This window comes from Penaeus monodon, chromosome 3, assembly GCF_015228065.2.
Source record: "Penaeus monodon isolate SGIC_2016 chromosome 3, NSTDA_Pmon_1, whole genome shotgun sequence".
Lineage (NCBI taxonomy): Eukaryota > Metazoa > Arthropoda > Malacostraca > Decapoda > Penaeidae > Penaeus > Penaeus monodon.
Genome location: NC_051388.1, coordinates 7,371,508 through 7,382,935, shown reverse-complemented (window position 1 = coordinate 7,382,935; position 11,428 = coordinate 7,371,508). Strand labels below are relative to the sequence as shown.

General features: G+C 43.0%; 3 protein-coding genes and 1 pseudogene across 3 annotated transcripts in view; all 4 read left to right on the top strand.

Moving 5' to 3' along the window:
- The first annotated feature begins 1,674 nt into the window (after positions 1-1,674).
- On the top strand, positions 1,675-2,761 carry LOC119591459 (annotated as a pseudogene).
- Positions 2,762-4,508: 1,747 nt separating this feature from the next.
- Positions 4,509-6,015, top strand: LOC119591438. Its single transcript, XM_037940182.1, has 5 exons — positions 4,509-4,763; positions 4,970-5,026; positions 5,244-5,418; positions 5,552-5,654; positions 5,748-6,015. Exons 1-5 carry the CDS (start codon positions 4,509-4,511, stop codon positions 5,899-5,901), a joined length of 744 nt encoding a protein of 247 aa, XP_037796110.1. The 3' UTR covers positions 5,902-6,015.
- Positions 6,016-8,003: 1,988 nt separating this feature from the next.
- On the top strand, positions 8,004-9,544 carry LOC119591427. Its single transcript, XM_037940172.1, has 5 exons — positions 8,004-8,258; positions 8,464-8,520; positions 8,736-8,910; positions 9,047-9,149; positions 9,243-9,544. Exons 1-5 carry the CDS (start codon positions 8,004-8,006, stop codon positions 9,394-9,396), a joined length of 744 nt encoding a protein of 247 aa, XP_037796100.1. The 3' UTR covers positions 9,397-9,544.
- Positions 9,545-11,214: 1,670 nt separating this feature from the next.
- The window catches only part of LOC119585089, a 3,021-nt gene continuing 2,807 nt past the window's right edge, over positions 11,215-11,428 (top strand). Inside the window, 1 exon segment of the mRNA XM_037933711.1 lies at positions 11,215-11,323. Within this exon segment, the coding sequence (XP_037789639.1) occupies positions 11,215-11,323 (109 nt within the window).

Here is an 11,428-nt window from a genome sequence, read left to right as displayed (position 1 = left end):
GGGCCCCCTTTGGGGCCCGGGGGGTATCGCACGGACTCCCCAAAGGACCGTCTCGTCAGGGATGCGATTACAAGGGGTAATATTTCAAGCTGATCTCTCTCTTGTGTTTGTGGGATTCACACCCGAACCTTAAAGGGTCGAGGCTCGAGTCCACGAAGCTATGACTATGCAACTTTGCTAAATGTGTGCATTTTTGTCTTTTTAGATCATCTACCATGGATTTGGACCTCAGGTCAGATCAGGAACCATGGCTTCGCCTGGGCTTCAGGTGCTGAATTCGTGGGTCTCAACTGGTCTCACACCGGCGGGTAAGTGCCTCCTGCCTTTTCCTTTTACTCAAACAAACCTACAGGTTATATTTTGCCGAAAACTCTTCTAACTCTTACTAATGTGATCACCAGGAATCATCGACCACAACCAGACAACCGAGAGGGGAACGAGAACTGCCTGGGGGTTCTCAACAACGTCTACGACGACGGCATCAAGTGGCACGACATCGCCTGCCACCACGACAAGGCCATCATCTGCGAGCGCAAAGTCCGAGTCCATGGATGAACACAAATACACATGCATACAGAAGCTCATGTAGCATGATCTTGTCCATATGAGCAAATGATTATGCCCTATTTATTCATATTTACATTTGACTATAGATGAATAATATCTTTTTCACATAAATTTTCTGACTAACTATAGCAGCACTTTTGTTTTCCTGATTTTGACCAAGAAGTTACTTTTCAATATAAACAACAAAGAGGATAGAGGTGCGGCACCGAGAGCCGAAACACCTCAGCTGTAATCCCTGATGAAACAGCTGTGGATGTTGGTTTGTGTTTATGTTTTCATGCGTGTGAGGGAACGTCAGCAGTAGAACCCCCCTGATAGTACAATTGGAATGGCAATATGGCCGCCATTAGAAGGCCAGAAGAGGCACCATTAAAAGGGCAGAAGAGGCACCATTAGAAAGGCTAAAGGGGAAGCAGAAGAAAAGAGGAAGAAGGAAGGGAAAAGGGAAATAGGGGATCAAAGAGGAAAAGAACAAACGACAGGGATTATAAGAATCGGAAAATAATAAGGAGGACATAAAAGGAATGAAGGAAGAAAGGAGAAGAAAGGAAAGGGAGAGCGCATTTGAAGTAGCTAAAATCAATATAAAACAATAAAATTGCTTGAGAAAAAGAAATACAGAAACGGATAAATGTAGAACAAAGGATAAACATCAAGAGTCAGGGATGTCAATAGAGAAAAAATAAACAATATGTAAATGGGTTAATGAATTAACAGTTTTAGTTAAATCTTGGAGACGGAAGCTCTAGAAAAGGTCCTATCATTTTCTGCAAGCATTCTAAGAAAGTTCCTGAAAAAATTCAGAGGTTCTGAGAGAAAAAAATTATATATTACCATAGACCTTAGAAAAGAAATTTTGCAGGTAGTTCTGTAGGAGAAAGTTGGGATTAATCCTGGAAAATCACCGGAAAAGGTTCCAGAAATTGCATGGACATTTCAGCGTAGGAGAAAATCCACGTAAAGGGGTGATCTTCTCCTCAAAGGCAAGAGCAAACGCTGCATATAAAAGGGCGGCTCTGCTTGCGGTCGACATATTCGCTCGTCTGCTGAGCTCCAACTATTGACTATTTAGCTCATTCTGTAAGTATATTGGTCTCTGATTTACAGATGAAGTTCTTACTGCTGTTGGTTTTGGCTGCTGTGGCTGCTGGGGATCATTCCCTTGGCGGACACAGGCATTTCCATCGTCAAATGAAAAGATTCAAAGCTAAAACTTAATCTGTATAAGCAAATGCTTCATTGTCATCACGAGTTAGATTTCCTTGACCAGAATATCTTCCCCCCACCAAATCAAACAGACTAATGACAAAACCTTTTGACTTGAATCACAGGTGCACAGAGGCCGAAGTGGACCTGTGGTGCCCCAACCAGTTGTCTCGGGCGTCCCAGTGAGTGTCGAGGTTCCTGCCGCTGCATTCAGGACTGCTTTCACACCTTGAATTGTCTCGTATATATATATATACATGTAATGGCGAGGTCCTTCATTTAACCTTTTGGAGCAACCTTTGTTTTCATTTTGAGTTAAATTATTCCCACTGTCGATAATGATTAAGGAAAGCTCCCCTAACATTCGTTGCCCATCCACAACAATGTTTGTTCAGACGACTTTAGGTGGACCAAAGGCTGGGCGACAGCGAGTACCACTTCTCGTGGCGCCATGACGGCAGCAAAACCTACACGTGGGATGGCGCCAACCAGTACTGCGGCAACCTTGGCTCCGGCTGGCAGGGTATCAGCATCGAGACTCACCAAGAGGACAGACTCGTCAGGGATGCGATTATAAGAGGTAAAATTTCAAGTTGATCCTCTTTGCTAAATGTGTGCATTTTTATCTTCTTTTTAGATCATCTACCATGGATTTGGACCTCAGGTCAGATCAAGAACCATGGCTTCGCTTGGGCTTCAGGTGCCGAATTTGTGGGTCTCAACTGGTCTCACACCGGCGGGTAAGTGCCTCCTGCCTTTTTCTTTTACTCAGACACATCCAGAAGCTACGATTTTCCGAAAACTCTTCTAATTCTTACCAATGTGATCATCAGGAATCATCGACCACAACCAGACAACCGAGAGGGGAACGAGCACTGCCTGGCGGTTCTCAACAACTTCTACGACGACGGCGCTCAAGTGGCACGACATCGCCTGCCACCACGAAAAGGCCATCATCTGCGAGCACAATGTCCGAGTCCATGGATGAACACAAATACACATGCATACAGGAGTACATGCACACTGTTTTGGTTTAGCATGATCACGTCCATATGATCTAGAGCAAATGTTTATACACTATTTATTCATATCTATATTTGACTACAGATCTTTTTCACATAAATTTTCTGACCATCTATAGCAGCACTTTTGTTTCCCTGATTCTGATCAAGAAGTTACTTTTCAATATAGAGAGCAATGAGTAGAGAGGGTGAGACACCGAGAGCCGACACACCTCAGCTCCAATCCCTAATGAAACAGTTGTGGATGACTATAGGGATACCATTGCAAAGGCAGAAAGGGCGCCATTAGACCGGGAATGGGGCACTTTATGCTGTTTGGTGCTGTGGTGGTGTCCTCGTCTAGCAATCTTACTAACCTGCGTTCGATTATCGCGCCGCCAGTGGATGGTAACGCCGGTCATTCCATGCCCAAAGGGGGTACTTTAGAAGCACAATAAACACACAAACCACAATTTGCCTGAAGCCACAAGAGCCTGTCGCACTAAACCCTAAATTATCATTATCTTTTTTTTTATCATTAGAAGGGTAGAAGGGGCGCCATTAGAAAGGGTGAAAGGAGAAGCAGAAGGAAGGAGGAAAAAGGAAAAAGCGACAGGGCTTATAAGTAAGAAGCGGAACAAAATGAAATTAAAGGAATGAAGGGAAAAAGAAGAAGAAAGGAAAGGGAGAGGGCATTTGAAGTTGCTAAAACACCAATATAAAACAGAATTTGCTTGGAAAAAATACAGAAACGGAGAGAAATGTAGAAAAGATAAACATCAATAGTCAGGGAAGTCAATAGAGACAAAATAAGCAATATGTAAATGGTTTAATGGATTAACAGTTCCAGTTAAATTTTGGAGACGGAAGTTCTAGAAAAGGTCCAATCATTTTCTGCAAGCATTCTAAGAAAGTTCCCGAAAAATTCAAGGAGGTTCTGAGAGAAAAAAAAATCTGATGTATTACCATAGACTTTAGAAAAGAAATTTTGCAGGTAGTTCTGTAGGAGAAATTTGACAAAAATCCTGGAAAATCACCGGAAAAAGTTCCAGAAATTGCAGAATCACAGCAGATTCGTGAACATTTCAGCGTAGGAAATATGTATGTGTGCCTATATATATAAACACTCAAATATTCATATACATGCATACACATTTATATTTGAAGAAAGAAAAAATATGCTTACATTTGATAGAAAGAGTATTAAAAAATCCAAGGAAGTCGTCAAGTTAAGGCATTTAAATGTTTTCTTTTAGAAAGCATATGATTTTTTTCTTTCTTTCTTTCTTTCTTTCTTTTTCTTTCCATCAAGTGTCCTTTGCTGCTACAAAATGAAAGGCAAAGGGGAGAAAATCCACGTAAAGGGGTGACCTTCTCCTCAAAGGCAAGAGCAAACGCTGAATATAAAAGGGCGGCTCTGCTTGCGGTCGACACATTCGCTCGTCCGCTGAGCATGGTAGGGCGGCCGGGCGCTGGGGAAGATCACACGTCTGAACTCTATGTCATTTAGACGAAAGATCTTTGTAGACAAGTTGTGTATTGTGATTGTGGAATCGGTAGTGGTTTGTGAATTGATTGCTAAGTGTGAAAACATAGTTGAGGGCGAATTTGAAGTTACTTAATGTATGTAATGTATATGAGAGGTATTGTACGAGAATTCAGTGTGTGAATGGAGATGATTACTCTGTTAACTATTTACTTCATTCTGTAAGTATGTTGGCTTCTGATTTACAGATGAAGTTCTTACTGCTGTTGGCTTTGGCTGCTGTGGCTGCTGGGGATCATTCCCTTGGCGGACACGGTCATTTCCATGGACTTTCCCATCCCGTTGGGCATGGGAGTTTCCCTCCTATCAGGTATGGCTTCAGGCACAACGCTTATAGCTACCCACGTGGAGGATATGGCTTTAGACCTGCCGCCGTCCACCACCCCGTGCGACCCGTGGCACCTGTGCGACCTGTGGTGCACCAGCCGGCTCCCGTGCCCCCGGTGAGTGCTCAGAGCCTTCTAGTGTGGCAATATATCATTAAATGAAAAGATTCAAGGCTAAAACTTAATCTGCAGAAGCAAATGCTTTGCTGTCATCACGAGTTAGATTGTTCCTACTTGCCTGAGTCGATTTCCTTGATCAGAATATCTTCCCCTCAAATCAAATCTAATAAACTAATGACAAAACCTTCTGACTTGAATCACAGGTGCACCGAGGCCGAAGTGGACCTGTGGTGCCCCAGCCAGCTGCTTCGGGCGTCCCGGTGAGTGTCGAGGTTCCTGCTACTGCATTCAGGGCTGCTTTCACACCCTGAATTGTCTCGTATATATACATGTAATGGCGAGGTCCTTCATTTAACCTTTTGGAGCAATCTTTGTTTTCATTTTGAGTTAAATCATTCCCACTCTCGATTATGATTAAGGAAAGCTCCCCTAACATTCGTTGCCCACCCACAACAATATTTGTTCGGACGACTTCAGGTGGACCAAAGGCTGGGCGACAGCGAGTACCACTTCTCGTGGCTCCATGACGGCAACAAGACCTACACGTGGGATGGTGCCAACCAGTATTGCGCCAACCTTGGCTCCGGCTGGCAGGGTATCAGCATCGAGACTCACCAAGAGGACAGTCTCGTCAGGGATGCGATTACAAGAGGTAATATTTCAAGCTGATCCTCTCTCTTGTGTTTGTGGGATTCACACCCGAACCTTCAAGGGTCGAGGTTCGAGTCCACGAATCTATGAGTATGCAACTTTGCTAAATGTGTGCATTTTTATCTTCTTTTTAGATCATCTACCATGGATTTGGACCTCAGGTCAGATCAAGAACCATGGCTTCGCCTGGGCTTCAGGTGCTGAATTCATGGGTCTCAACTGGTCTCACACCGGCGGGTAAGTGCCTCCTGCCTTTTTCTTTTACTCAGACACATCCAGAAGCTACGATTTTCCGAAAACTCTTCTAATTCTTACCAATGTGATCATCAGGAATCATCGACCACAACCAGACAACCGAGAGGGGAAGAGCACTGCCTGGCGGTTTCTCAAAAACTTCTACGACGACGGCGTCAAGTGGCACGACATCGCCTGCCACCACGAAAAGGCCATCATCTGCGAGCACAAAGTCCGAGTCCATGGATGAACACAAATACACATGCATACAGGAGTACATGCACACTGTTTTGGTGTAGCATGATCACGTCCATATGATCTAAAGCAAATGATTATACACTATTTATTCATATCTATATTTGACTACAGATCTTTTTCACATAAATTTTCTGACCAACTATAGCAGCACTTTTGTTTCCCTGATTCTGATAAAAGAAGTTACTTTTCAATATAGAGGGGCAATGAGTAGAGAGGGTGAGTCACGAGAGCCGAACACCTCAGCTCCAACCCTATGAAACGTTGGGGATGTTGGTTTGTTTTTGTTTTTTTCATTCTGTGTGGGAGGCCGAGGGACAGCAGTAGAACCCCAGAAGAGGGACCATTAGAAGGTTAAAGAGGCACTACTAGAAGGGGAGATGGGGCACCATTAGAAGGCTTAAATAGCACCATTGGACGAGCAGAAGCGCCATGAGAAGGGTGAACTGGCATCATTAGAAGCCTTTAGTGGCACCATTGGAAAGACAGGAGGGGCACCATGAAAAGGATGAAGAGTCACCATTAGAAGGCTAAAGAGGCATCAACAGAAGGGCAAAAGGGGTGCTACTAGAATGGATGAAGAGGCACCATCAGATGACTATAGGGGTACCATTGGAAAGGCAGAAAGGGCGCCATTAGACCGGGAGTGGGGCACCTTATGCTGTTTGGTGCGGCGGTGGTGTCCTCGTCTAGCAATCTTACTAACATGCGTTCGATTATCGCGCCGCCAGTGGATGGTAACCCCGGTCATTCCTTGCCCAAAGGGGGTACTTTAGAAGCACAATAAACACACAAGCCACAATTTGCCTGAAGCCACAAGAGCCTGTCGCACTAAACCCTAAATTATCATTATCTTTTTTTTATCATTAGAAGGGTAGAAGGGGCGCCATTAGAAAGGGTGAAAGGAGAAGCAGAAGGAAGGAGGAAGAAAGACAGAAGGAAAAGGAGTAAGAGGATCAAAAAAGGAAAAAGCGACAGGGCTTATAAGTAAGAAGCAGAACAAAATTAAATTAAAGGAATGAAGGAAGAAAGAAGAAGAAAGGAAAGGGAGAGGGCATTTGAAGTTGCTAAAACACCAATATAAAACAGAATTTGCTTGGAAAAAAATACAGAAATAGAGAGAAATGTAGAAAAGATAAACATCAATAATCAGGGAAGTCAATAGAGACAAAATAAGCAATATGTAAATGGTTTAATGGATTAACAGTTCCAGTTAAATTTTGGAGACGGAAGTTCTAGAAAAGGTCCAATCATTTTCTGCAAGCATTCTAAGGAAGTTCCCGAAAAATTCAAGGAGGTTGAGAGAAAAAAAAAATCTGATGTATTACCATAGACTTTAGAAAAGAAATTTTGCTGGTAGTTCTGTAGGAGAAAGTTGACAAAAATCCTGGAAAATCACCAGAAAAAGTTCCAGAAATTGCAGTATCACAGCAGATTCGTGAACATTTCAGCGTAGGAAATATGTATGTGTGCCTATATATATAAACACTCAAATATTCATATACATGCATACACATTTATATTTGAAGAAAGAAAAAATATGCATACATTTGATAGAAAGAGTAATAAAAAAAATCCTAGGAAGTCGTCAAGTTAAGGCATTTAAATGTTTTCTTTTAGAAAGCATATGTTTTTTTTCTTTCTTTCTTTTTTTCTTTTTCTTTCCATCAAGTGTCCTTTGCTGCTACAAAATGAAAGGCAAAGGGGAGAAAATCCACGTAAAGGGGTGACCTTCTCCTCAAAGGCAAGAGCAAACGCTGAATATAAAAGGGCGGCTCTGCTTGCGGTCGACACATTCGCTCGTCCGCTGAGCATGGTAGGGCGGCCGGGCGCTGGGGGAAAATCACACGTCTGAAACTCTTTTATGTCATTTAGACGAAAGATCTTTGTAGACAAGTTGTGTATTGTGATTGCGGAATCGGTACTGGTTTGTGAATTGATTGCTAAGTGTGAAAACATAGTTGAGGGCGAATTTGAAGTTACTTAATGTATGTAATGTATATGAGGTTTTGTACGAGAATTCAGTGTGTGAATGGAGATGATTACTCTATTAACTATTTACTTCATTTTGTGAGTATATTGGCTTCTGATTTACAGATGAAGTTCTTACTGCTGTTGGCTTTGGCTGCTGTGGCTGCTGGGGATCATTCCCTTGGCAGACACGGGCATTTCCATGGACTTTCTCATCCCGTTGGGCATGGGAGTTTCCCTCCTGTCAGGCATGGCTTCAGCCCCAACACTTATAGCTACCCACGTGGAGGATATGGCTTTAGACCTGCCACCGTCCACCACACCGTACGACCCATAGCACCTGTGCGACCTGTGGTGCACCAGCCAGCTCCCGTGCCCCCGGTGAGTCCTCAAAGCATTCTAGTGTGGCAATATATCGTCAAATGAAAAAATTCAAGGCTAAAACTTAATCTGAAGAAGCAAATGCTTTACTGTCTCACGAGTTAGATTTTTCCTACTTGCCTGAGTCGATTTCCTTGACCGAATATCTTCCCCTCAAAACCAAATCTAACAAACTAATGATAAAACCTTTTGACTTGAATCACAGGTGCACCGAGGCCGAAGTGGACCTGTGGTGCCCCAGCCAGCTGCTTCGGGCGTCCCGGTGAGTGTCGAGGTTCCTACCGCTGCATCCAGGGCTGTTTACACCTTGAATTGTCTCGTATATGTGCATATAATGGCGAGGTCCTTCATTTAATCTTTTGGAGCAACCTTTGTTTTCATTTTGAGTTAAACCATTCCCACTGTCGATAATGATTAAAGAAACCTTCCCTAACATTCGGTGCCCACCCACAACAATGTTTGTTTGGACGACTTCAGGTGGACCAAAGGCTGGGCGACAGCGAGTACCACTTCTCGTGGCTCCATGACGGCAACAAGACCTACACGTGGGATGGCGCCAACCAGTATTGCGCCAACCTTGGCTCCGGCTGGCAGGGTATCAGCATCGAGACTCACCAAGAGGACAGTTTCGTCAGGGAGGCGATTACAAGAGGTAATATTTCAAGCTGATCCCCCTTTCTTGTGTTTGTGGGATTCCACACCCGAACCCTTTAAGGGTCGAGGTTCGAGTCCACGAATCTATGAGTATGCAACTTTGCTAAATGTGTGCATTTTTATCTTCTTTTTAGATCATCTACCATGGATTTGGACCTCAGGTCAGATCAGGAACCATGGCTTCGCTTGGGCTTCAGGTGCTGAATTCGTGGGTCTCAACTGGTCTCACACCGGCGGGTAAGTACCTCCTGCCTTTTTCTTTTACTCAGACACATCCAGAAGCTACGATTTTCCGAAAACTATTCTAATTCTTACCAATTTGATCATCAGGAATCATCGACCACAACCAGACAACCGAGAGGGGAACGAGCACTGCCTGGCGGTTCTCAACAACTTCTACGACGACGGCGTCAAGTGGCACGACATCGCCTGCCACCACGAAAAGGCCATCATCTGCGAGCACAAAGTCCGAGTCCATGGATGAACACAAATACACATGCATACAGGAGTACATGCACACTGCTTTGGTGTAGCATGATCACGTCCATATGATCTAGAGAAAATTATTATACACTATTTATTCATATTTATATTTGACTATAGGTCTTTTTCACATAAATTTTCTGACCAACTATAGCAGCACTTTTGTTTCCCTGATTCTGATCAAGAAGTTACTTTTCAATATAGAGAGGGTGAGGCACCGAGAGCCGACACACCTCAGCTCCAATCCCTAATGAAACAGTTGTGGATGTTGGTTTGTGTTTGTGTTTACATTCGTGTGTGGGAGGGCCGAGGGACAGCAGTAGAACCCCAGAAGAGGGACCATTAGAAGGTTAAATAGGCACTACTAGAAGGGGAGATGGGGCACCATTGGAGGGCTTAAATAGCACCATTAGAGCAGAAGAGGCGCCATGAGAAGGGTGAAGTGGCATCATTAGAAGCCTTTAGTGGCACCATTGGAAGGGCAGGAGGGGCACCATGAGAAGGCTGAAGAGTCACCATTAGAAGGCTAAAGAGGCATCAACAGAAGGGCAAAAGGGGTGCTATTAGAATGGATGAAGAGGCACCATCGGATGACTATAGGGGTATCATTGAATAGGCAGAAAGGGCGCCATTAGACTGGGAATGGGGCACTTTATCCTGTTTGGTGCTGTGGTGGTGTCCTCGTCTAGCAATCTTACTAACATGCGTTCGATTATCGCGCCGCCAGTGGATGGTAACCCCAGTCATTCCTTGCCCAAAGGGGGTACTTTAGAAACACAATAAACACACAAGCCACAATTTGCCTGAAGCCACAAGAGCCTGTCGCACTAAACCCTAAATTATCATTATCTTTTTTATTATCATTAGAAGGGCAGAAGGGGCGCCATTAGAAAGGGTGAAAGGAGAAGCAGAAGGAAGGAGGAAGAGAGAAGGAAAATGAGTAAGAGGATCAAAAAAAGGAAAAAGCGACAGGGCTTATAAGTAGGAGCGGAACAAAATAAAAAAAAAAGAATAAGGAAGAAAGAAAGGAGAAGAAAGGAAAGGGAGAGGGCATTTGAAACTGATAAAATATCAATAAAAAACAGAATTTGCTTGAAAAAAGAAAAAAAATACAGAAACGGAGAGAAATGTAGAAAAGAAACACATCAATAGTCAGGGAACTCAATAGAGGAAAAATAAGCAATATGTAAATGGTTTAATGGATTAACAGTTCCAGTTAAATTTTGGAGACGGAAGTTCTAGAAAAGGTCCAATCATTTTCTGCAAACATTCTAAGAAAGTTCCCGAAAAATTCAAGGAGGTTCTGAGAGATAAAAAAAAATCTGATATATTACCATAGATTTTAGAAAAGAAATTGTGCAGGTAGTTCTGTAGGAAAAAGTTGACAAAAATCCTGGAAAATCACCGAAAAAGTTCCAGAAATTGCAGTATCAAACAGATTCGCGAACATTTCAGAGTAGGAAGTATGTATGTGTGTGTCTATATATATAAACACAAATATTCATATACATGCATACACATTTATATTTGAAGAAAGAAAAAATACGCATACATTTAATAGAAAGAGTAATAAAAAAATCCTAGGAAGTCGTCAAGTTAAGGCATTTAAATGTTTTCTTTTAGAAAGCATATATATTTTTTTTCTTTCTTTACATTCTTTTTTTTTCTTTCCATCAAGTGTCTTTTGCTGCTACGAAATGAAAGGCAAAGAGGAGAAAATCCACGTAAAGGGGTGACCTTCTCCTCAAAGGCAAGAGCAAACACTGCATATAAAAGGGCGGCTCTGCTTGCGGTCGACACATTCGCTCGTCCGCTGAGCATGGTAGGGCGGGCCCGGGCGCTGGGGAAGATCACACGTCTGAACTCTTTTATGTCATTTAGACGAAAGATCTTTGTTGTTGTGTATTGTGATTGCGGAATCGGTAGTGGTTTGTGAATTGATTGCGAAGTGTGAAAACATAGTTGAGAGGGAATTAGAAGTTACTTAATGTATGTAATGTATATGAGAGGTTTTGTCGAATTCAGTTGGGGAA